This window comes from Microcebus murinus, chromosome 18 (genome assembly GCF_040939455.1).
Source record: "Microcebus murinus isolate Inina chromosome 18, M.murinus_Inina_mat1.0, whole genome shotgun sequence".
Lineage (NCBI taxonomy): Eukaryota > Metazoa > Chordata > Mammalia > Primates > Cheirogaleidae > Microcebus > Microcebus murinus.
Window position 1 is genome coordinate 22564660 of NC_134121.1, and position 23937 is coordinate 22588596.

Genomic DNA, 23937 nt, shown 5'->3' on the forward strand with positions numbered 1-23937 from the left:
TGTGAATCAGTGAAAGGCTCAGAAATCAAATCCAGTCTGGTGGGTTAGTAGTCACGGGTTCCTATCTGCCAAGACCAGTTTCGGGAAATGGCTGCACCCAAGGGAAGAACCTACAAATGAAACTTTGTTATTTTAAGATAAAAAAGAAAATTTCCCAGAGTGATCACCATCTCTCCTCCCACTGCCTTTTTGCTGCCCTAAAAAAACAACGGGTGGCTGGGTACCTGGCCAGGGATGTGTGTGATCAAACAAATCATGGATCGATAACCATTCTGGGAGAATGAATTTGGGGCTGCTCCAGCTACTGGGCATTTTGTCTGTGCTAGCTCATGTAATTGCCTAACACCCCATGAGGCAAGGTTTTATTTATTTATTTAATTAATTAATTTTTTTTGAGACAGAGTCTCACTCTGTTGCCCAGGCTAGAGTGCCATGGTGTCAGCCTAGCTTACAGCAACCTCAAACTCCTGGGCTCAAGCAATCCTCCTGCCTCAGCCTCCCGAGTAGCTGGGACTACAGGCATGTGCCACCATGCCCAGCTAAATTTTTTTCTATATATTTTTAGTTGGCCAATTAATTTCTTTGTATTTATAGTAGAGACGAGGTCTTGCTCTCTTGTTCAGGTTGGTTTCAAACTCCTGACCCTGAGTGATCCTCCCGCCTCGGCCTCTCAGAGCGCGCTAGGATTACAGGCATGAGCCACCATGTGAGCCACTGGGCCTGGCCAAGGCAAGGTTTTATTAGTCCCATTTTACTAAAAAGAAAACTAAGGCTGGGAGAGGCAGAGCTGCTGTGAGTGAGTGACAGAGTGGGCCTTCTTTCTGCCCTCCAGACCCACCACACTGTTCTCCCTTCTGATGACCTGAGCTTGGCAAGGGTCCTATTTGCCAGCTCTCCCCAAGGCCCCGTGTTCCTGGAATGTGACCCTTTGCTGCAGCAGCCTCTGGAGTGCACGAACTGGGGGATGGGCTGGGGATTGAGCAAACCCAGCAGCAGAAAGGGCACCTCCTCTTCTCTAGTTCCCTCCCTGCCTCCGCCCCTCCCTCCCTCCCTCCCTCCCTCAGGCGGCAGAGGAGAGGCCTCAGGGAGCGCAGAGCCCAGCTTGCCGGGCACTCAGCTAGAGGACCCACCATGGCACCTCCAGGGCCCCTTCTCATGCTGGCCCTGCTGGGATGGGTCGTGCTGGCTGACCAAGGTGTGGAAGGGTGGCCATCGGGGACACTGTAGGGTGAGTGAGGGTGGCCCCGGCTTGGCTGTGCCAACTGACACCCCTTCCTCATAGAGTCATGCAAGGGCCGCTGCACTGAGGGCTTCAACGTCAACAAGAAGTGTCAGTGCGACGAGCTGTGCTCTTACTACCAGAGCTGCTGCGCCGACTACGTGGCCGAGTGCAAGCCCCAAGGTATGTTCGGAGCCCAGGTGGGTGGTCCTGGGGTCGCTTTGCAGCTGGAGACTCACCCCCACCCGCTGTGTCTGCAGTGACTCGAGGGGACGTGTTCACTCTGCCGGAAGATGAGTACCGGGACTACGAGTACCCTGTCGAGTCCAAGGACAACTCCAGCATGCAGGCACAGACGGATGTGCCGGCCTTGCCCGAGGAGAACACTGAGCAGCCACCTGTTCAGAGCCCTGTAGAAGAGGCCCCCAGGCCCGAGGAGGAGGTCCCAAGGCCTGAGACCCTTGACCCAGGGACCCCTGAGTCCACGGCAGAGGAGGAGGTGTGCAGTGGGAAGCCCTTTGACGCCTTCACGGACCTCAAGAATGGTTCCCTGTTTGCCTTCCGAGGTGACTGCAGGGGCAGGTCTCGAGGGCGGAGGTCTGCCCGGGGAGCGTCCCCTCCCTCACACAGCCTCCCCGCCTCTAGGGCAGTACTGCTATGAGCTCGATGAAACAGCCGTGAGACCCGGGTATCCCAAGCTCATCCGAGACGTCTGGGGCATTGAGGGCCCTATCGATGCCGCCTTCACCCGCATCAACTGCCAGGGGAAGACCTACCTCTTCAAGGTGCTGGGCCCAGGGGCTGCGGGGCAGGGCAGGGGGCTTCGAGGGAAGGTTTGAGAGCTGTTCCCTGGGCCGGGGTGGACATGAAAGCTGGAGCCGGGGCCTTGCAGAACCTGGCTGGGGACTCTGCCTCTGTGCCCAGCCAGCTGTCTCCAATGCCCCTTTTCACCTTCCCTGCCTCTTAGGGTAGTCAGTACTGGCGCTTCGAGGATGGTGTCCTGGACCCTGATTTTCCCCGAAACATTTCTGAAGGCTTCAAAGGCATCCCGGACAACGTAGACGCAGCCTTGGCCCTCCCTGCGCATAGCTACAGCGGCCGGGAGCGGGTCTACTTCTTCAAGGGTACTCAGGGGATGGGTGGGAGGATGGGCAGGGAGTCGAGCTGCCTTGGTTTCCTTCCATGCCTCACTGGGAAAAAGCCTCAGCGTGTGTCCACCCCGTGCCGGGAGCTCCTCACCCCGACAGCCTCTGGGCTCCCCAGCCTTGCTCAGGCCGCCCCTGCTGATGCCCGCGCCCTGCTCCCCAGGGAAACAGTACTGGGAGTACCAGTTCCAGCAGCAGCCCAGCCAGGAGGAGTGTGAAGCCAGCTCCCTGTCGGCCGTGTTTCAGCACTTTGCCCTGCTGCAGCGGGACAGCTGGGAGGACATCTTTGAGCTTCTCTTCTGGGGCAGACCCTCCGGTAGGGAGGGAGGGCAGGAGGGCTGGGATGTCCCCGGTAGGGGTAGGCCTGGGCTGGCTGGAAGGAGCTGTGACTGTGGCGCTATCGATCAAGTGCTGTTTGCTCAGGCCAGACTTTGCTTCTGTTGACCTTTGGGGGAGGCTGGCCTCCCCCTGGACCCCACGCCTTGGACTTTGTCTAGCACAGCCAAGGGCACAGCCAGCAGAGGGAGGGACTGTGGCTGAGGGGTCAGGGACGCCTCGGGGTCAGGGTGGGGACACCAAGGATATGGTGGAGGGAGCACAGGGGAAAGAGCACTGGACAGGGAGTCAGAGGCCTGGGTGCAATCAATGAACTCTAAAGGCCCTGCTGGAGGGGCCAGGGTGAGGGCCCTCAAGGCCCCCCATTAACCCCTTCCCTGTCACAGGTGGTACCAGACCACCCCAGTTCATCAGCCGGGACTGGCATGGCGTGCCTGGGCAGGTGGACGCGGCCATGGCCGGCCACATCTACATCTCGGGCTCGGCACCCCGCTCCTCCTGGGCCAAGAAACAAAAGGCTAGTCGACGCAGCCGCAAACGCTACCGTTCAAGCCGCAGCCGCAGCCGCAGCCGTGGCCAGAACTCCCGCCGGGGGTCCCGTTCGGCCCTGCTGTCCTGGTTCTCCAGTGAGGAGAGCGGGCTGGGCACCTCCAACTACGACGACTACGGGATGGACTGGCTCGTGCCCGCCACCTGCGAGCCCATCCAGAGCGTCTTCTTCTTCTCGGGAGGTGGGAGCCCTTGCCCCCCTGAAGGTGGTCTAGCCTGGGACTTCTCTGCTGGCCCTGGTCCCCACAGGCTAAACACAGCCTGCGGTTGGTGACTCCAGAAGGCCAGGCCAGCTGTGTTGTGGATGTTCACTGTCCCTTCTGGGAGAGACCTAGGCGTTTCTCCTTCAGGCAAGAGGGGGCAGGGCCCGGCTGGGTCTTACACACCTTCTCCTGTCCTCTCTTCCAGACAAGTACTACCGAGTCAACCTTCGCACGCGGCGAGTGGACACTGTGAACCCTCCCTACCCTCGCTCCATCGCCCAGTACTGGCTGGGCTGCCCAGCGCCTGGCGACAAGTAGGAGTCGAGCCCACCCGCCATAGCTTCCCCTTCAGCTTCTTTCTCCCAGCCCAATAAAGGTCCCTTGGCCCACAGTTTAAGACTACTGTCTTGATCTTTTTGTAGTTCGTAAGGGTGATGATTGGGTTTTCACGCTCATGTGTGAGATGTGCCTACCTTAAGCCTTGTTAGGATATTGACACCCATCTGATGTGAAAAAGAAAAAGAAAAAAAGACTACAGTCCTGACTGGGGTGGCCGGACTCCAGCGTGGGGGACAGAGGGAGCTGGGCTCTCCCGATAGGTCAGTGTGGCCCAGGAGAGCCTCGCTGTACTCAGCCGTGTCGGGTCAGGCCCTATGGGCTGGGAGGACCTCACGAGAGCCACCCTTCCTGCTGATCCAAGTAGCCCCCAACAACCCGCCAGCAGCTACGCAAGCATTTGAGCCCCTCCGACGATGACAGAAGTTACCTCCCTGGGCGATGCTTGCTTTGCCCCTTGGAGTTGACTGCAGTGTTGGAGAGCAGAGGAAGAGCAAGAGGTGGTGGGTCCTATCCTAGCTTTTTGTCCACCCTGAGTCTGCAATCCAGTTAGCTCAGGCTCCTGAGCACCCGGGAAACCGGTGACTGAGCCCCCAAAACACTGCTAGGGTGAGCCTTTCTTTGAGGCCTCCGGCTAGGGTCTGGGGTGGGCGACAGTGAGATCAGAAGCAATATGCTAGGGCAGGAACTGAAAGGAAATTCAAATGTAGCCTCTTTTCTTAGAAAAGTACCCTAGAAGACATCCAAGGAAGAGAATATTATAAACATAGACATTTTTCTTGAAGTGCTTCAATCGCACCTGTGGAGCCTTCTCTGGTTCCTGGACTCCAGGAAGCCCATCTGGGCTCTCCAGGGGCCAGAGAGAGAGGGGGTTATACACAGACACAGCTCTAAAGCAGACCCCAGGGTGATCTGGTGGTGACATCTGTTCCCAGCCCTGCTGAGAGCAGGTGGCTCCCGCTCCTCCCACTGTCACCCTATCCTCCTCGTCCTGCCCAGCTTCACTAGCCCAGTCCTCAGCTGTGGGATAGAACGCCACCCACGCTCCCTTGAAGACAGCCAGGACCAGGGCACTAAGGGCTCCAGAAGGGGCAGCTGACACCCTGGGAGCACTGGGGAGATGGCTCTCTTTGGCTTCCTGGAAGGAGCCCGGGGGGGATTTTCATGAAGTGCAGGATTTCAGGTACAGACTGCCGGAGTTTGAGGTTTGAGGAGGGAGGCTGGGACCAGCTTCTTTTGTGAAGCCCTGGAGGGGCAGGGGCCACAAAACTTGCCCTGATCATACCCCCCTAAGCCCCAACCCTGCCCCTGGCCTTCCCTTCTTCCCCGGAGACTTCTCTACCCTGCTTGAACTGGACTCTAAACCTCTCCCCTCCTGAAGCCGGGCCAGACACCCTGAGCAGGATAGACCCCAATGGAGAGGTCTGGTGTGGGCACAGCCCTGGCATGGCCCTCTGGCTCCTCGTCCTCTGCCAGCTCCATGGCCAGCCCAGTGGATGCATCCCCAGCAGGTGACCTGGTGGGCAAAGGGTGGGCAGGGTGAGGATGTGGGGCAGGTGGGCGGGGAAGGTGGAAGAGGTCTGGGAGTAGGGGCTTCATGGTCGGTGGAGGGCTTTGAGGCTGGAGGGAGGCTGTTGCAGGGAGTCCTGGCTTGATCCCCACCCTGGCCTGCAGGCCGTGCCAGTGGGTTGGGTCCCCACCGGAGAAAGCGGACCACTTTCAGCAGGGGGCAGCTGCTGGAGCTGGAGCGGGCGTTTGCAGCACGGCCCTACCCCGACATCGGCACCCGTGAGCGCCTGGCCCAGGTCACCCGCCTTCCTGAAGCCAAGATACAGGTGAGCTGTGACCCCCTCTCCAGGTAGGGCTACCCTCAGACAGCCAGCTTCTGGGTGTGACAGCTCCTTCTCTCTGGGTAACCTGTCTTCAGGTTCTATGTTCCCTGCCCCGGGGTCGAGGGGGTGCCAGAACCAGAACAGACCCCTTCTCCTTCCCTAGCAGGTGTGGTTCCAGAACCGCCGCGCCAAGAGAATCAAGAACAGGAAGCCAGGAGGTCTAAGCTCCAGGCCTGAACCCCCTCTGGGCTCCTGTTCTCTTCCAGACACCCTCCAGCAGCCCTGGGAGTCCCGAGAGCTGGGGCAGCCGCCACCCTCCCCTGGCACACTTCAGCCTGCCTCAGTGTGTCGACATGGCTCTTACCCAGCTGCTAGCTTGGGTCCAGGGCAAGGCTGGGTGGTGGCTAAAGTCACAGCCCCATGGGGACCAGCTGAAGCTTTAGGGGTCCACCCTTCCTTGGAGCGAGCTACTGCCCAAACCTCTTTGGGCAGCCTGTCTGACCTAATCTATGCCTCGGCCATTGTCACCAACGTGGACCACTCCTAATCTCCAGAACTTGCAAGACCCCTCCTCTGGCTCCCGTAGCCCACCCTTTCCCTCCTAGGACTGAAGACATCAGAAGGGGATCCCGTTCTCTCCTTTTACCCAGGGAGTTCTCCCATGGGAAGAGAGTTTAGCTCAGGGCCTCGTCCCTTCCACTGGCCTCCAGGCCAGCCCAGGTGCAGGCCCTGTGCAGACTGGGGCTTGGCTCCCGCTGCCCAGCGCCCTGGCCCCTCCTGGGCACATGCCCATCATTTCAGGAGGTACCTTTGGAAGGATGAGGTAGGAGGCCATGTTTTTCACCTCTCCTGCCAGGCTTGGTCCCCAGTTCTTCTCACGGTAGCTGACAACCTCCTTTCTCCGAAGGGGCAGCCGCCTGTCTCTTGAGGGCTCTTCAGGCCATTAGCTAACTGTTAAGTGAGCTGGGAGAGGAGAGCGCTGTTCCTAATCTAAGCGGCTGGAGACCCACCCTTTCTTGGTTCAGGGCCCCTCTCCAGACTTCCTACCACCTGGACAAATTAATCAGAACTATGGATCTGAAGAGGGGGTGCTATTAAAGTAATAAAGTAAGAATAGGAGCCCAGGGCTTATGTTGATTTAATTTTCACAAAGATCAGATTGATGTGGGGCTCTGCAAACAACCTGACAGATTTAGGGCAGAGGGGGGCACAGCAGCATTGATTGGGTTTTGGTATCACTGTCATCTGTAATACCAACTAATCTCCAAATAAAACCCAAACTCTGCACCTTAATCTGGATTGTTTTGTGCTGCAAATGAATGGGGCTGTGGGCTGTGTGCCTTGGAAATTTATCTCCATCACCTAATCCCTAAACAGGGCCAGGTTCCACACAGATTCTGGGTGGGAGGTATTACCCAGGCTTCTGCTAGGATTAGAGGGATGGTTAATTGAAGGGCTTAGGGATCTGACTGACAGACCCTGGGGAGATGGGAGGCTCTGCTGGCACCCCCTGCTCCTGGTCCCACTGATTCCAGTTGCCTACACTTCTGGGGCCGCTCTGCTTTGGAGACAAAAGCAAACAGTTTGCAGGCTGCACTGGATTCAAATCCTGATGCTATTGCGTAACCATGGCAACTCTGAAATTCTATGTGCCTGAAAAGCAGGGATGAAACTTGTTTCCTGTTTTGGGAATAAGAAAAACTAATGTAGGTAAAGGGCTTCACATGGTGTGTGACTCAATAAATGCTAGTTCCCTCTCCTTCTCCATACTGGAAGCCATGAGAAACTAGGAAGGACCAGTTTGTCCTCTGAGCTCCTGGCAAGCACTCTCTGGACCGAGAGTACACTGGAGAAAGCACAGTACGGTGAGAGGAAGTGGCTGAGGGAAGGGAAGGCACCCTTCTCTGTGCTGAGAACTGGAGGACAGGCTGCTTGGTTCCAGTCTCTAACTCTGCCCATGTAGACAAAACCCACATTGCACAGTGGCCATTTCTTCCTCATTACTCGCTAGGCAGGAACTAGGTATTTTATCTACCCCCAGAAACTAGCACAGTGCCTGGCCCATACAGCAGCTTTCAGTACGTGCTCAGCACTACAGAAGTCTGTTGGCTTGTGAGCAGGGGGTTGGGATCTGGTGAACACCCCATCCTAAGAAATGGTGAGTGGGATGGAATGACCCTGATTTCACTGTGAGATGTCCTGGCATCAGAGTCCGTTTGAGGAGGCCTGCTTTTTACCTGACACTTGGAAGTCTTCCAACCTAAATCCACGTACCTGAGGGATATGGAAGCTTAAGGAGATGTGGCACCCTGGCCCACAGGTTGCAACACAGGTTAAGTACAGCCATGAATTTCCACAAAGCTTTATTCATGGTAGCTTTTTAGCTCAATCTTAAATAGTTCAGTTTATTAGGAACACCGTAAAACACCACCTACTTTTTCTTCTCACAGGTGACTCCTTTTCCCAACTAACAGAAACTGGCAAACATTGTAGAGGAAATGTTTACTGAGCTCATGAGTATAAAATTTGTAAGCACAGAAAAGTGCTTTGGAAAATAAAAAACAAAGTACAGGAATGCATATAGTGAACAAACAAAGACATAGTCTACCATTTGAAGCAGGCCCTGAATAATTATCAAAACTATAGACATCTTTGCATTTTGTGTTATTTGTCACAGGATTTAAAATAAGAATACACTGAATACAATACATATTTATTGAATAAATAACTAAGGTAGATACCCTTGTACATTATACAGTGCATTGTATAGATTCTATCATCACACCATTAACCTAAGTTCTCAGAAGTTAAACATTATAGGTACTTCAGGACAAATAGGAGTCTTTGGCTCCATTTAACCGAGAAAGGACCACAGCTGGTCATTGGATCTTTCTAAGTCTAAGGTTTTATCTTCTGGAAAAGGAGCCTAATACCATTTCCTTTTCCAAAAAGTTAGCTGCCTTGTTTCCATTTCCACTATCCTGTACCAACCCATCTTTCTCTTATTTGCTGTCTGTCCTCTGATCACTTCTTCTTCCCACATAAACTGGAAAAAGGGGATCCTTTCTGCTTTCTTGGAGGCTTCTGATCTCAATTACAGGTCTGGACCAAAGATGTATGGAAAAGGATGGTGACTGATTTGTGCACTTGGACAAGTTCAAGGCAGTGTGGTCTACTTCTGGGAATGCCTGGATTCCATTTACTTCTGATGGAAAAACCCCAGTCCAAGCAGTGCCCAGAAAGGAACGGAGAAGGCAGATGGGCACCAGGTTCAGGAGAAGGTACTGATAGACCAATCCTTTTAGTTTTAAAGATGTGTTGTTGTCTGAATCTTCTCCACTTCTCCCTCTGGAAATTCACAGATGGGGGTGCTCTACCACAGGAAGGCCAGGGGGCCTGGCCGGGTCCTCTAACTGTAGCTGAGTATAAACAGACTGATGGATTGACTAAGAGTCAGTGATAGGCAGTTGGAACCTGAAGCAACCAAGCCTTCTCCAGACTTTGATGCTGAAACACCAGTTATAGCTCTCCCAACTCGCCTTCCATTGCCCGCACCATGACAAAGAGCTCGGCCAGACCCACCACTGAGGCGACGATCAATGCAGCCAGCACCCGCTGCAAAGGGGGAGAACCAGGCTTAGGGGATGCAGGCCAACACCAGCTTTGCAGCCCCCAGCACCTTTAATGAGGATGGAGAGCCCCCCAACCCAGGCCCTAAGTTGGGGGAGGGGAAGAAAAGAGGATCTGGCTTTTCTTGGGGTTATTACCGCACCCCCCCCCAATGCTGGAAAGCTCAAATGCTCCCCTTGCTCACCGCATAAATATCTGTTCAATATCTAACCTGTGCAAGGCACATTCACATTCATCCTCCTTTCCCCATGAATACTCCTACCTGGGGCACATTGTCCTGCCCAGTGCCTACTCACCGGGGCCATTTCTGTGAAGATATACTGGCTTCCAAGGTAAGTGCAGACAAATGCAGCTGCCACTGTGACAATGAAGTTGAAGACGGCAATTACCAGAGCCTTCACTGATCTCACTTAGGGGAGGAGCCCAGAGAAGAAACCTTTAGATCAGTATTCTCCAGGAGGCCGTATCTCGTGGTTGCCTACACATCCCATTCCCCCCACCCCATCAACTGGGTTTCCCTCAAATAGCAAGCCAGAATAGCTCAGCCTTAGAACCAGAGCATTGGGTGCAAAGGAGTGCCACAACCCAGCCTAGGAAGAGGCTTTAGCAGCCTGGTTTCCTAGTACGTCACCTTGCTTTCCCAGGTCACTGAGAGTCCCACCATGCCTTGAATCCTGGGAAAAAGAAAAAGCAGACCTCAGATTGGAAGCAGCCCAGAGAGCACCCATTTTACAGTCTGGCCTTAGCCCTCTCCTCTCTATTTCCCAATATATTAACTCTGCCTTCTCCATGGATTCTTTTGCTTAGGATCAGTTTGGCTTTTTCTGGACTACAGAGTAAGCATTTCAGAAAGAGAACATAGGCTCCCAGTACCCATCTACTCCTCTCCGGCTGCAGGGCAGAAGCATGCCAGAGAATAGTCGGGAGCCCTGACAGAAGAAAGGCTCCAAGGCTCATCCCCACTTCTACGATTTAAGAATTGGTCATCATCTCAGCCCAGAGTCTCAGTGAATGAGTTGGGAAGTATACTTAGTTTGCATGCAACATGGAACTCCTGTGGTTCCTGCATACTATATAGACCAAATTTCCATGTTGTTTCTATCCTCTGTACCTCTTTCCAATGCAGGGCCCTGCTTTCAGGGGCTACTCAATCCATGTATTCAAGAACAGACACTTACTTGACAGGTGACATTGCGGGTGATCCGCTTATATTCCTCATTGGCCAGCTGTATCTTAATCTTCTCCAGCCGGGCAACTAGCTCTGGGTTCTGAACCAGAAAAATCAAATGAGAATGATATTCCCAGCTTGCCAGTAAGTAGGTCACAATCATTGGTTCCAAAGGGAAAACACTGCTAAGGGTGCCAGGAGATCCACATACCCTTTATTTATTTATTTTTATTTTTTTGAGACAAAGTCTCGCTTTGTTGTCCAGGCTAGAGTGAGTGCCATGGCATCAGACTAGCTCACAGCAACCTCAAACTCCTGAGCTCAAGCAATCCTACTGCCTCAGCCTCCCAAGTAGCTGGGACTATAGGCATGTGCCAAAAATGCCCGGCTAATTTTTTCTATATATATTAGTTAGCCAATTAATTTCTTTCTATTTATAGTAGAGACGGGGTCCTGCTCTTGCTCAGGCTGGTTTCGAACTCCTGACCTTGAGCAATCTGCCCGCCTTGGCCTCCCAGAGTGCTAGGATTACAGGCGTGAGCCACCGCGCCCAGCTTAGATACCCTTTATACACTGCTTTAGAAACTGTCTTTTTGTATTTCAGTTTCCCAAGCTGTCCAACAGGAAGGACAATATCTGGTTCTCACATTCTACATCCCAGAGATTTAAAGGACACATTTTTCAAGCCCAAAAGTTGATTCATACATTCAATATATCATGAATAAGCCTAACTCAGCCACTACCCACTCTCACAAATATATCCCTTACATACCCGGGGAGGCTTAACAACCTCTGGGAGATAGATTTCACTGCCTTCCAGGAGCTCATGAAGGTATAGTGTGGAACCTGAGAAGAAAAAGTTTCCACAAATGTAGTGATGCATAGAGCTGAGGCTGAACAGTTAAATCAGAAAGGGTCTAGCCCTTCTTTCTACCAAAATAAATATAGCCATCTCTGTATTAGTCCATCTCCAGGATCATTTTCAATTGGGAAGAATTTAAGATAATTCCACATAAGTATCTCCTAGTGCTAAACAGCTGACTTTAGCTATCAGCTCTCAATTATCTTTCCCACATTACAACTAACACACAAGCCTTTTGTATTTGCCTTTGCATTAGATCGTTTCTGTGGCCACAGGAGTGCTGCCCTAAATAGGTTTAGGTCACAGTGATGTTAATTTTTTTTTTTGAGACAGAGTTTCACTGTGTTGCTCAGGCTAGAGTGCCGAGCTGTCAGCCTAACTCACAGCAACCTCAGTCTCCTGGGCTCAAGCAATTCTGCTGCCTCAGCCTCCCAAGTAGGTGGGACTACAGGCATGCACCACCTGTATGCCTGTAAACATATATAATGAAAAACATATATATATATATAGAAAAACATATAAAATGTTTTTCTATACATATATATTATTTTTTTTAGTTGGCCAATTAATTTCTTTCTATTTATAGTAGAGACGGGGTCTCACTCTTGCTCAGGCTGGTTTCAAACTCCTGACCTTGAGCAATCCGCCCGCCTTGGCCTCCCAGAGTGCTAGGATTACAGGTGTGAGCCACCGTGCCAGGTCCACAGTAATGTTAAATACTCAGGGGACACTGTACTAGGTGATCTCTTTTCAACATCCTTTTAGTTCTAATAGTTGAGCAGTCTACCCTTTGCACTTCTGGCTAGGCTATGTTAATTCTGGCAAAAGACCTTACATGCAGTTTGTCCTTCCCTTTGCAGATAAGGGAACTGAGACCCAGAGAGGAGAAAGGACTCCTTCAAGGGAAGTTAGTGATAGAACTAGGACTAGAACTCAGATGCTACTCCCAGTCCAGATCTTTCAACACAGCTTTCGTCAATAAATAAATAAAAAGAAAGAAGAAGAAGAAGAAAAAGATACTCCATCTCACCACTCTTGCTTTTGAGATAGAAAGAAATCCAGATTCCCAAAAGGTCAAGCTTACTATGCTAAGCTGGTTCCTAATGTGACAAAAATCGAAGAAACTGAACCTGTTAGATGGTACTGAGTTAAACCTGGGCTTCCTGAAGAGTCAGGTGGGCCTAGGTGTGTCTGAAAGTGAAGACGAGACTCTCCAGAGAGCAGAAACGGCGTAAGTAAAATTTGTCACCCAAGAGGAATTCCAATGGGAGTTAAGAAGGGAGTGGGTGGCCTAGGGTTTATGGAACAGCTCTTGGGTTGGCTAGATGAGTGCTCCGCGAGAGGAGAGTGACGGAAAAAGACTTCAGGAGGGAGTAGATATGGAAACAAGAGGTGATCCCGTACTGGAGATTGGGGCTCACCCCTTTCTCTCAGGTGCCGATGTAGATCCCGGATCAGACGGAAGGAAACCAAGCGTTGGGGGCCGCTGGAACTGCTGGAGCTGTCACCTCCCCCGTGCTTCTTCCCCAGCGCGGCCTCAAGCTCGGCCCGCAACTTTCGGGGCAGCTTCTCTGGCTCCAGCTCCCCGCCCGGCCCTAAAGCGCGTATCAATCGCTCGCCCGCCACCAAGGAAGACGCCATGTCTAGCCCACTCTAAGGTCAGGTGACCCGGAACAGGGACTTCCGGCCGCCTTGCGCCGGAAGTAGCTTGCCGCTCACGGGGCGGGGCTAGGCTGGGCATTGAGCCAAGGGGGTGGAGACGCGGCGCGGGGCAGTGTGGGGCGGGGGCGGAACGCCGCCCGGCCGCGGGTCGGGCCCTGTGTCAGCAGCCGAGCAGGCGCTCGGGCGGGACATGGCTGGCTGTGCAGCCCGGCGGGCCCTAGCCGTGGGCAGCCGCTGGTGGTCCCGGTCATTGACCGGGGCCCGGGGGCTGAGACCGCTCTGTGCAGCGGGTGGAGCCGGGGCCTTCCCGCCAGTGGCGACCACGACGACGCGGAGGCACCTCTCGTCCCGGTGAGGGACGGAGCGAGGGGGTGCGGGCGCTGGGCCTGGAGCCCAGGGAGCGTGTTCCCGGCCAGTGAGGAGGCCAGGGGGCTGGGCCGGCTGAGGGTGACTGGAGTTAGACGCGGGAGAGGGTCCCGCCGGAGCAGGGAGCCGACCTGCGCTGCCTGGGACGTGTGCCAGGAGCAGGGAAAGGAGCGCGGCCTAGAGCCCTGGCTGTGCAGGACTGGCTCTGAGGGGCTCTAGTAATCCTCTCCGAGCGAATCCTCCCTCCCTGGCTGGGGTCCCCAGCACCGCTGTCAGTGCACAGTCTTTTAATTCAACGCTAGCCCTTTTGACTTAAACCCTCAGCCTATGGGTTGGATCAAAGCCTCCTCCAGGAAGATGCTAAAGGTGGGAAACAACACTCCTGAGTGTGGATGCTCCTGGGTCCCAGGTTTCATTGTGACCTTGGGGAGACCGGTTTTCTTTATGTGACTTGGGGAAGGGGATTCGAGGCCACGGGATTGGTGTGAATAGTGTCTCTGTGGATGGGACAAGCAGATCAAATTGGGGCCGGTGGATCAGTGGTTGGCAACATGAAGTTCACATCTCCAAAACAGTAAAAATAACTTTTCTTTGAAGGGCCCCTAGAAAGAGCAGCCGTGTTCAGAGAGAGAACTGACAGAGCTGACCTTTTAGTGGCCGAGATTAAACACTGATATTGGGGAGAGATGATAGCTACTTGCAATTTAAGACACCTGTGATAGTGGATGTAAATCTTAACAAAAACTATATTGAGAGACTACTAGGTACAATGTAGGGAAGTACAGGAAGAAATCTAAAGATGATTAAGTCCTTCAAGGGTAGTGTAAGGACTATACTGTAGAGGGGGAGATGGACTTGGAATTATAATACAGGACAAATATATATATATATATATATATATATATATTTTTTTTTTTTTTTTTGAGACAGAGTCTTGCTTTGTTGTCCAGGCTAGAGTGAGTGCTGTGGTGTCAGCCTAGCTCACAGCATCCTCAAACTCCTGGGCTCAAGCAATCCTGCTGTCTCAGCCGCCCAAGTAGCTGGGACTACAGGCATACGCCACCATGCCCGGCTAATTTTTTCTATATATATTAGTTAGCCAATTGATTTCTATTTATAGTAGAGATGGGGTCTCGGTGTTGCTCAGGCTGGTTTTGAACTCCTGACCTTTAGCAATCCGCCCACCTCGGCCTCCCAGAGTGCTAGGATTACAGGCGTGAGCCACTGTGCTCATGGACTGTGCTCGGCCAGGACAAATATTTTTTGAGCACCTCCGTACACTAGGCTATAAGAGGCAGCAGAGGCTAATCAGATACACACATTGCTCCCAGGGAACTTACAGTCTGTAATGGAGATAAGACATGGACATGCACAACTGAAATGCAAAGTGGGCAGAATAGTTAAAATGCTGTGGGAGGTCAGGAGGGTGGGTTAGGGAAGAAACAGGCAAGGGGTACATTTAAGCAGGGTGAGAGGGCATGATATGAGAAATGCTGAGTGAAGAGGGAAGAAAGTGATCTGGGAGCAGTCATATTTAATACTGGGAGGTCTTCACCGAGGAGGAGGAGAGGCAGAAGCTCTGTGTTGTGGTAGCCTGGCAGGACCCCTGTCTGCTGCAGCTGGCCCTACCACCCCAACCCTTCTCTGCTGTCTTTGCCCTGGCCCCTCAGGATCCTAGGAGCTTATTCTGATGGATAAGTTCCATTACCTTCTCAGCTTTTCAGTTGCTTGTTCTTTTCCTTCCTACTTAGAAACCGACCAGAGGGCAAAGTGTTGGAGACAGTTGGTGTGTTTGAGGTGCCAAAACAGAATGGAAAATATGAGACTGGGCAGGTGAGTGTTGGGCTGGGTCATCTTTCATTTTCACGGAGTGCTCTGCTTCTGAAAGGAGCCAGACTTCATCACAGGCTTGAATGGTATGGTTTTCCATTCATTCCACTTTGATGTTTGGTGCTCGACCAGAATCACAAATTTTTAAATATGGGGTTTCTTTTTTCCTAGATTTGAACACATTTAATGTGTCAGTGGGTTCTCTCCAAATTAATGTGGACAGGGATGGTTTGGACTATAGTGAAGAAAGAGCCAGGTTGCTGAGAGTTAGGATTCCTTTAACATAGTGGATGGTGGGAAGCCAGTGGAGGGAGCTTTCAGAAAAGTAAACCTTTGATGCTTTGTCATAATAAAACTGATTACAACGTGGTAAGCTCTGGGTGTGAGGCTCTTTTTCTATATCAGCTTTGTTCTCAGTCCACTGGAATAGATTTAGGATTCTGGTAGGTAAGGAAGACTTTTTGTTTATTCATCGTTTTGGTTTTTTTTGGTATGCCTACAATGGACCAAGCACTGTGCATTACGGTTAAATCAGAAAGCAAGGTAGACATGATTCCTGCCTTCATGGAGTTCACAGTCTAGAAAAGAATTAATGATATATAAATAGTTGATGGCTCTACACTGTGCTAGGTGAAGGGGAGGTTAAGAAAGGCTTCCTGAGGCCAGGCGTAGTGGCTCACACCTGTAATCTTAGCATACTGGGAGGCTGAGGTGGGAGGATCACTTGAACTCAGGAGTTCAAGACCAGCCTGAGCAAGAGCAAGACCTCGTCTGTACTAAAAATAGAAAAAATTAGCCGGGCATGGTGGTGCATGACTGTAGTCCTAGTTACTGGGGAGGCTCAGGCACGAGGATTGCTTGAGCACAGGAGTTTGAGGTTGCTGTGAGCTAGGCTGATGCCACAGTACTCACCTGGGCAACAGAGTGAGACTCTGTCTCAAAATTTAAAAAAAGGAAGGCTTCCTAGAGGCCAGAGCTTTGAACTAAAGGATGAATAGAGTCAGCCAGCTAAAGAAGGGATAAAGAGTGTTCTAGAGTTGGCCTGGGTTGATCACTGAGTTCGTGGGAACAGGTGGCAAGACCTTGTGCTGGAGATACCTTCACTGGAGTTGCTTTGTGGTCTGGGCCTCACTTGGGTGGACTTGCTGTACTGCAGACTCACTGAGGCCTCTCTTTCCTCTCAGCTTTTCCTTCATAGTGTTTTTGGCTACCGCGGTGTCGTCCTGTTTCCCTGGCAGGCCCGACTGTATGATCGGGATGTGGCTTCTGCAGCTCCAGAAAAGTAAGTTTCCCTGGCATTGTGCCTCACAGTATCCTCAGGAGGAGGCCTGACTCATGAAGACATACGTAATCGGAGTCCCAGGGGGGAAGACAGCACCCTCCTGGGCCTTGGAAACAGCTCCAGAGTACTTCTCTGGCAATAAAACTCATGGAGACAAAGTGCTGAGTGCCAGGGACAGTCTTAAGCCAGAGGGTCCCTTGAGGCCCTGCGCAGAATGCTCTTCCAAGCTACTCTCAGTTTTCATTATAAATACCCCAGAGGACATTTGGGGGACCAGTCTTCTTGATTTCTTGATGTTCAGTTGGAATCTTTCCCTTAATCTCACATCAACACTAGAGTACATTAAAAGGTCCAGCTCTATTAAATGTCACACATAGCCCCTGAGGTGTAAGAAGAGGAGGGTTGTCTGGGCCCTGGGGACTGACAATTTGATTTTCTCAAGTTGGCACCCTTCTTCCAAGAGGCATCTGGAGAGCTAAGACATGACTGTGTACCGTAGTTCCTCTGTGCGCCACTGTTTGCCCCTATCTGGGAAGTGGCTGGGCTGGGGTGTTGCTGAGCAGGTGCCCAGAAGTCCTAAAGCCCCTTCAGATCAGGGACCAGCCTGTGTAGGTGAGGAGATGGCAGGGAGCTGAGTCTGGCACAGCCTCCATTTCTCTCGGGGTGATCTTGGCCTTTTCCTCCCACCCCACAGAGCTGAGAACCCTGCCGGCCACGGCTCTAAGGAGGTGAAAGGCAAAACTCACACTTACTATCAGGTGCTGATTGATGCCCGTGACTGCCCACATATAGTAAGTAAGCAAGATGGCTGGGCCTGGGGGCGCTCTTCATAGAAAAAGCCTGTACCCCGATGGGCACAAAGGGAGGGAAAGGGTCAAACAGAACCCACATCAGCCCTGGGTCCCAAGGCCTTGCACAGTGATTAAGAAAGCCCTTGATTCACTTCTTGCCTTAGTCTCAGAGATCTCAGACAGAAGCTGTGACCTTCTTAGCCAACCATGATGACAGCCGGGCCCTCTATGCCATCCCCGGTGAGTAGTACCTGTTGAGAAGGGGTCTGTGTCTCTGGGAGAGGATTCTGATGTCCTGTCATTTGTTGGGAGGGATTATGATGCTGAGAGGTATAGTGCCAGGCTTACCCTCCACTGGGACGAGGCCAGGAAATGTTTGTTTTTAGCTCTGTTTCTCTCTTCTCCTGTGTGAATGTCACCGTCTCTTTGCCTCTGTGTGCCAGGCCTGGACTATGTCAGCCATGAAGACATCCTCCCCTACACCTCCACGGATCAGGTTCCCATCCAACATGAACTCTTTGAAAGATTTCTTCTATATGACCAGACAAAAGGTAATATCTTTTAAGAAGGGAAGCTGGAATGGAAGGGCCCTTTTTTCAAAGAGAATATCATAGAAATAATTCCAAAGCTCTATTTCCACATCCCTTTTCAACCTCCCATTAGGCCTGTCAGGTGGATGGCTATTATCTCCTTACAGATATGGAAACTGAGGCTCAGGGATGCTGAGAAGTTACTTCAAGGTTGTTGGTAGCAGAGCGAGGTCTGGAAACCAGGTCTCTTAACTCCCAGACCAGTTCTCTTCCCATGATATCGCACTGCTCGTGCCTCCTCAGGGCTGATTCTTGGCAGCATTTCTGTTCCTTTTTCCAGCCTGTACTTTTGTTTCACATGTGGGCATCACATTCAACTGGGCCACCACTGGGAAGGATTTTCTAGGAAGGGTGGTTGGAGAGTGGGTGCAACACCCTGCACTCTGGCCTGGACTAACCCGTTGTCTCTTGCCCTAGCACCCCCTTTTGTGGCTCGGGAGACGCTACGGGCCTGGCAAGAGAAGAATCATCCCTGGCTAGAGCTCTCTGATGTCCACCGGGAAACAACGGAGAACATCCGTGTCACTGTCATCCCCTTCTACATGGGCATGAGGGTATGTGCCCAGCCTGGCCTCTTCCCACAGGGCTAGGCCCCAGTTTCTGTGTGCTATCTCCATTGTGACTGCTGGGAGAGGGAGGGTTCTAAATTTAAACCTTGTCCCTGCCTTCCAGGAGCTCATGGTAGTCAGGAAGGCCAACATAAAGTGTTGCTGGAAAGGGGGGCGAGGCGGACACAGAGGAGAGGACAGGTGGCGGGACTGGTGAGGAGGGTGAGAAAGGTCAGACCCCCTGTAGCTGATTATCTGGGCATCCAGCTCTGCTGTTGATCTTGACAGGATGAGGAGAAGGGGATGGACGTGGCAGCCTGCAGCCTCTGGGCTTGTGGGCCACAGCTCAGTCATCATCCTTGTCCCACAGATATTCTTTTTTTTTTTTTTTGAGACAGAGTCTCGCTTTGTTGCCCAGGCTAGAGTGAGTGCCGTGGCGTCAGCCTAGCTCACAGCAACCTCAATCTCCTGGGCTCAAGCGATCCTACTGCCTCAGCCTCCCAAGTACCTGGGACTACAGGCATTCACCACCATGCCCGGCTGATTTTTTCTATATATATTAGTTGGCCAATTAATTTCTTTCTATTTATAGTAGAGACAGGGTCTTGTGCTTGTTCAGGCTGGTTTTGAACTCCTGACCTTGAGCAATCCGCCCGCCTCGGCCTCCTAGAGTACTAGGATTACAGGCAGGCGTGAGCCGCTGCACCCGGCCTGTCCCAGAGATATTCTATCTGTGCGACCTTCCTGGAATATGTGTACTCCATTGGAGAGATGTTGATTGGAACAGACTTAGTCTCGCCCTCTGGGACTTAAATCTTTGTGTTTTTTCCCCAGGAAGCCCAGAATTCCCATGTCTACTGGGTGAGTGTCTCCCTCAGGGGAGAGGGGAGCTCAGGAGGTGTGCCTGGGGGTCAGGCTGGAGGTGAGGGAGCTTACCTGCTGGCGGGGTGCAGCCTGTGCAGTGCGGGTGTCAGCCTTTGGTGCCTTTCTCTCTGCACAGAGTTCTGGGTGGCTGGCCCAAGGTCTGTCCTTTCTTAAACACACATCTCTTCTCCATACCATCACAGTGGCGCTACTGCATCCGCTTGGAGAACCTCGACAGTGACGTGGTACAGCTCCGGGAGCGGCACTGGAGGATATTCAGTCTCTCTGGCACCTTGGAGACAGTGCGAGGCCGAGGGGTAGTGGGCAGGGTGAGCATCACTGGGCCACTAATGCCTGGTTGCTGGTCCTGCCCAGCAGGCCTGGGGGCTTGGCGCATGCTTTCCTCTTCCTGTGTGACTACAGACAGAGGCACACTCTGTGACCACATTGGGTTGCTTTGGATTACAGATCCTACAACAACCCATTTCACAGATGAAGAGAATGAGCCTGAGAAGTTAAATACTAACATGTGGTCCCACAGCTAGTATTGGCAGGGGCTGGATTTAAACCCTAGTGAGTCTGAAGTCCAAGTTTTCATTGTCTGGCATAATGTCTTAAAAACCTGAATTTGAGTGCCCTTAGGTGGGGCATGCATCTCCCACCACTCCCCATGGTCTTGCCTCTGGCTCATTTTACATGTGTACATCCTTTGCTGGGCCTGAAGAGCTTTTATATTCCCTGCCTACCCCATGCTGCCTCCTGAGAACTAAAGTCACAAGTAGTACTGGTTCCTCAGGCCACATTCAACAAGCATTTGTCCAAGTCAGAGAGGACTTGGGGAAGCAGCGTGGCAAAGTGTAAGAACAGTGCTTTGGAATTAAGTAGTCTGGCTTCAAATTCCAGATGTGTCATAACTGCATAACTTTGGGCAAGTTATTTAACCAAAATCTGTTTCTTACTGTTAAAATGAGGAGCATACCTATTACCTTATGATGGCCAGGAGAATTAAATCAGCAAGTTTGCAGTGTACCTGTCACGGTGCCTGGCACTTAGCGCTTGTGAATGGAATTTATGGACTAGCTCCTGTGTCCAGCGTCTTTGCGTGGTGCCCTCAGACATTCGGTCTGAGATTCCTTCCCAGTCAGGATAAAGGGCCCACACCAGTGGCCATGCTGTGGGCAGAGGTACTGGCAGTCATTGTTGTGGCAGTGCCTGCTGTGTGGTGACTGGGGGGGGGGGACAGTCAGTCCTGATGAACTGGCAGTCAGTATGTGGCTCCAGGTTGCAGGGACCATGTCCCTGAGGCTTGGCCTGACCCATTTTGCCTGAATCCTTACAGGAACCAGTATTATCCAAGGAGCAACCAGCGTTCCAGTACAGCAGCCACGTCTCCCTGCAAGCTTCTAGTGGGCACATGTGGTAAGTGAGCGTGTGCTGTGGCAGGGGCCACTTGATTCCACAGACACAGGCTGCAGGGCAAAAAAGTGAGAGCTCATAGCAAGCTCATGGCCAGCAGTTAATGCTGGGCCTAGTTAAGTTCTGAGATGGAGCCTTATCTGCTATTCATTGTGTGGGGCTTGTCTTATTTTTTATTACTGCCTTTTCCCCAGTTCCCTATTTGTGGACTGAAGACTTAGACCAGAGGTCTGGTGATTTGATGTGGTAGAGTTGCTCACGTAGTTGGGGTTTTTTCCGTGGTATTTAACTCTTTAACCTGAAAGTACAGCTGGGTAGCTTATGCAGTGTGCATCTAAAGGCCAGTCTGGACAGCTGTTTCTTCTTTTCACGTGGGGCCAAGACGGGCTTTCGGGTCTCTGGACCAATCATCCCATCATGAGTTTGACAGAAGAGAGCCCAGGCTGGCCTCATCCTCTGTGGCTCTGGAGCTGGGGAAATAGACCCATCCTGATCTTCAGGAGGGCTCAGCCCTGACTCCCTCTAAACTAGCTTCTCTCTGATCCACAGGGGCACGTTCCGCTTTGAGAGACCTGATGGCTCCCACTTTGATGTCCGGATCCCTCCCTTCTCCCTGGAAAGCAATAAAGATGAGAAGACACCACCCTCAGGCCTTCACTGGTAGGCCAGCTGAGGCTGAGTGCCCAGGCCTGGCCCTACGGAGAACAGCTGTCATACCACAATTGCTGCAGAACTCTTTTCTCCTCATCATGAGCCACAGTGGGTCTCTTAATTTGATTGTGGGGTCCTTTTTTGGGGGAGGGGCGGTGTAACTTTTCTTCAGAAGACCCATGTAGGACTCCTCCAAGGATGGCCTCATAACTCTTGCCTACACCGTGTTCCAGTAAACCTTTCACCAAGGAACTGTGTTCAGCTGCCACAGGCCTGGAGGATCTTGGCCTGTCATACAAGTTGTCTGGAATGTGAGGTTTGGTCAATAAACCTGTGCACGCTTGGCCACGCTCGCCATTTCTGCCCAAGTCGCAGGCTCTTTCTACTCCAGTGGGGGCCCTTGATTGCTCTCTGTGCAGCTCTTCCAGAGAGCTGCCCCTCTGCTAGGATGTGTGCCTGTTTCCCTCAGCCTGGAGGCTGGCTGGACACCTCCCAGGGTCACTGTGCCTCTCAGCCGGTGGGTGATACTCGACTGGACTCTCGTGTTCTCTCTTTCACTGCCAAGTGCAGAGAGGGAGGCCAGTGTCAGCATCAGAGTGGCCTGGCTCTTAGTACTGACCAGCCATTGTCATCTTTGGCCTCGCTGGGCCTGGGAGAGGAGTGAAGCAAGCCAGCTGGGTTTCTTGGAGCAATGGGCTTGCCAGCCACGAGTCTGTCGAGCATCCAGACCACAAATGCAGGAATTCGGCCAAGGAACAGCTTTAGGTATGGACGGTGACTAAGCCAAGCTACTCCTGACCTGCTCAGATATCTAAGAGCCAGAAGTGAATTGTGCTGCATTTTGCCCTAATTCTTAGGATTCTTTCTGCCCCACCACTGCAGTGATTGCTAGAGGTCATTTTATTCTTGAACTAGTATTAAATCTCAGTTCCAGCCCTTGTTAGTGTTGTCCTTAATCCTCCACCAGGGGGAGTTTGAGTTGCAGGGCAAGGTCGCATGACCGAGCTGGGACACAAGGTCAGGTGGCGGACAGAAGTACAGGAACTGAGCCTGGAGCAGCGAGCTGGCCGAACCCTACTCAGAGTAAACATGGATCTGTGCCATTGCAGTGTAACACAATTTTATTAGAAATTAGTGTTTACTTCCAGCACTTACGCTGAGCAACAAAGTATTGCGGTTATGTGATAAAGGAAAACTTCTCATGCCCAGGACTGGTGCCATCCTACAGGCCGACCTCGGTCACATACCAGATTCAATAAAACCCAACACCAGTCTGTGCTGTTGACACCAGGCTTCCAGTTTTCTCAGAAACTGATAAGAAAGTCTGACCTTCACACTTTTTGTTTACATAGCCAAGAGCTGCTTCTGAATGGGGCCAGGAAACTTTCAAAGAAAATTCCCCCAAGCCCTTAAGCCACAAAGTCTGATAGAGAAGCCAAGATCACTTCAGTGAGTTCAGTATTAGTAGTTTCCTGAAGACCAAGGAGATATTTTCAGTCAGGGAAGATAAATGCCCAGTCCCAGACACCTGTGCTTTCTCAGGAAGACAGACCAGTCACCACTAAGCCAGCCGAGGATCTAAATGGCAAAGCAGTAAGTAGAGGCTGGTGGGGGGAGGTCAAAGGGCAAGCATGAAAATACCTCAGTGGGGAGCTGGGAATTTCAGTATTAAAGGGCTTCGGGAGGGCAGCTGAGAAAATAGGCCAGTGACCTCAGGCTGAAACATTCCAGTCTCTGTGGGAAGGCCACAAAGCCAAACCCTGACTTGGCCACATAAATTTGTCTTCATCTTGTTACCCCAGTGAGGGCTAGAAGAACTAGTAGCCCATCACCAAGGTACCTGACCTGAGAGTCTTAGAGCTATGTATACATTCAAGATTGCGACTAACATGTAAAATGCCTGATTAAAGTCACATGTCCTCTGCCATCCTGTCACTTCAGGTCCTTGCGAGTGTCTAACCCTGGGCCTGGCACTTGCCCATGGACTCTGGGGTCAGCTGTGAGCAGTTACTTAGCTATCATAAGAGTCACTGAGAGGGATGAACTTGATAACCCACATCCCTTCCTGGGAGAGTGGACACTATCTGTGGTTGTGCTGCTTTGCTAGACTGGCAGAACAGCCCCTCCCTGACGGCATTCCTTTGGAAAGAATTCAGATAAGCTGCTTCCCAAGGGCCAAGCCAAGCAAAAGAAGGGAATGAAAACCAAAGCCCTAAAGAGGAGCTTACCTTTGCTGATGCCTGGCATCTCCATGGCTAAGCTACTCAAAGGAATGGAGGTCTTGTAGGGGCTTGGGTTGCTCTCATCATTCTGTGTTCAGAGACTCACCACTGGGCAGAACCACCAACCCCAGCCAGGACGCAGACCAACAGCACAGATAGAGCAGGGTGGGAGATACATGGCCAAGCACATGCCACCTCTTCACAGGAGCCGCTAGGAGCACAGGGTGCCGAGGTCACTGTCCTCGGCTGATGGTCATGCCAGGCAGCACTATGCAGTGTCTGGGCTCCACAGCCTAACCCTCGGCTTGCGTTTCTGGTGTGAAGTAGCTCCTATAGCCTGTGACAGCTCTTTGGCTTTGTAGTATGTAAGGACATGCCTCAGAGCCAAGGGCACTCAAAGACGAGTGAAGTAAAAAAAAGCAATCATGTTAGACC

At 52.0% G+C, this 23937-nt stretch overlaps 4 protein-coding genes and 1 non-coding gene across 7 annotated transcripts; 4 read left to right on the plus strand and 1 right to left on the minus strand.

Moving 5' to 3' along the window:
• Positions 1–1061: 1061 nt before the first annotated feature.
• VTN (vitronectin) lies at positions 1062–3843 on the plus strand. Its single transcript, XM_012740671.3, has 8 exons — positions 1062–1195; positions 1283–1402; positions 1480–1785; positions 1865–2004; positions 2187–2343; positions 2528–2680; positions 3087–3431; positions 3658–3843. The coding sequence occupies exons 1-8, from the start codon at positions 1132–1134 to the stop codon at positions 3768–3770; spliced, it is 1398 nt and encodes a 465-aa protein (XP_012596125.1). The 5' UTR covers positions 1062–1131; the 3' UTR covers positions 3771–3843.
• A 19-nt stretch (positions 3844–3862) lies between these two features.
• LOC142862356 (small nucleolar RNA U13) lies at positions 3863–3961 on the plus strand. The gene has a single exon (XR_012913418.1). It is a non-coding gene; the product is annotated as a small nucleolar RNA U13 (small nucleolar RNA).
• Positions 3962–5202: 1241 nt separating this feature from the next.
• SEBOX (SEBOX homeobox) lies at positions 5203–7204 on the plus strand. The gene is made up of 3 exons (XM_012740681.3): positions 5203–5299; positions 5463–5623; positions 5787–7204. The coding sequence occupies exons 1-3, from the start codon at positions 5203–5205 to the stop codon at positions 6165–6167; spliced, it is 639 nt and encodes a 212-aa protein (XP_012596135.1). The 3' UTR covers positions 6168–7204.
• A 762-nt stretch (positions 7205–7966) lies between these two features.
• On the minus strand, positions 7967–12953 carry VMA12 (vacuolar ATPase assembly factor VMA12). 3 transcript variants are annotated; one of them, XM_075994322.1, is made up of 6 exons: positions 12702–12953; positions 11209–11264; positions 10429–10518; positions 9882–9924; positions 9547–9659; positions 7967–9235 (listed from the first exon to the last, which is right to left on the minus strand). In XM_075994322.1, exons 1-6 carry the CDS (start codon positions 12919–12921, stop codon positions 9140–9142), a joined length of 618 nt encoding a protein of 205 aa, XP_075850437.1. In that variant the 5' UTR covers positions 12922–12953; the 3' UTR covers positions 7967–9139. The 3 variants fall into 3 exon arrangements, with proteins under 3 accessions (XP_075850437.1, XP_012596137.1, XP_012596136.1); XM_012740683.3 differs by having other exon boundaries at positions 9547–9608; positions 11191–11264; XM_012740682.3 differs by having other exon boundaries at positions 11191–11264.
• Positions 12954–13037: 84 nt separating this feature from the next.
• POLDIP2 (DNA polymerase delta interacting protein 2) lies at positions 13038–21637 on the plus strand. Its single transcript, XM_012740672.3, has 11 exons — positions 13038–13293; positions 15060–15141; positions 16323–16420; positions 17115–17211; positions 17376–17451; positions 17655–17762; positions 18219–18355; positions 19184–19210; positions 19417–19542; positions 20553–20632; positions 21179–21637. Exons 1-11 carry the CDS (start codon positions 13133–13135, stop codon positions 21291–21293), a joined length of 1107 nt encoding a protein of 368 aa, XP_012596126.1. The 5' UTR covers positions 13038–13132; the 3' UTR covers positions 21294–21637.
• Positions 21638–23937: the final 2300 nt, after the last annotated feature.

Bases quoted from the DNA above. Each gene is read 5' to 3' on its own strand.
- POLDIP2 (XM_012740672.3), top strand. From the start codon at position 13,133: ATGGCTGGCTGTGCAGCCCGGCGGGCCCTAGCCGTGGGCAGCCGCTGG. The intron at 15,142-16,322 runs GTGAGTGTTGGG...CTTTCCTCTCAG, and splicing joins GAAAATATGAGACTGGGCAG to CTTTTCCTTCATAGTGTTTT. The intron at 17,212-17,375 runs GTAAGTAAGCAA...TTCTTGCCTTAG, and splicing joins CCCGTGACTGCCCACATATA to TCTCAGAGATCTCAGACAGA.
- VMA12 (XM_012740682.3), bottom strand. From the start codon at position 12,921: ATGGCGTCTTCCTTGGTGGCGGGCGAGCGATTGATACGCGCTTTAGGG. The intron at 9,925-10,428 runs GTAAGTGTCTGT...TCTTTTTCCCAG, and splicing joins CCCGCAATGTCACCTGTCAA to GATTCAAGGCATGGTGGGAC. The intron at 9,236-9,546 runs GTGAGTAGGCAC...CCCCCTTTGCAG, and splicing joins TCTTCACAGAAATGGCCCCG to CGGGTGCTGGCTGCATTGAT.
- SEBOX (XM_012740681.3), top strand. From the start codon at position 5,203: ATGGAGAGGTCTGGTGTGGGCACAGCCCTGGCATGGCCCTCTGGCTCC. The intron at 5,300-5,462 runs GTGACCTGGTGG...CCTGGCCTGCAG, and splicing joins AGTGGATGCATCCCCAGCAG to GCCGTGCCAGTGGGTTGGGT. The intron at 5,624-5,786 runs GTGAGCTGTGAC...CTTCCCTAGCAG, and splicing joins TTCCTGAAGCCAAGATACAG to GTGTGGTTCCAGAACCGCCG.
- VTN (XM_012740671.3), top strand. From the start codon at position 1,132: ATGGCACCTCCAGGGCCCCTTCTCATGCTGGCCCTGCTGGGATGGGTC. The intron at 1,196-1,282 runs GTGTGGAAGGGT...CCTTCCTCATAG, and splicing joins GGTCGTGCTGGCTGACCAAG to AGTCATGCAAGGGCCGCTGC. The intron at 1,786-1,864 runs GTGACTGCAGGG...CCCCGCCTCTAG, and splicing joins TTCCCTGTTTGCCTTCCGAG to GGCAGTACTGCTATGAGCTC.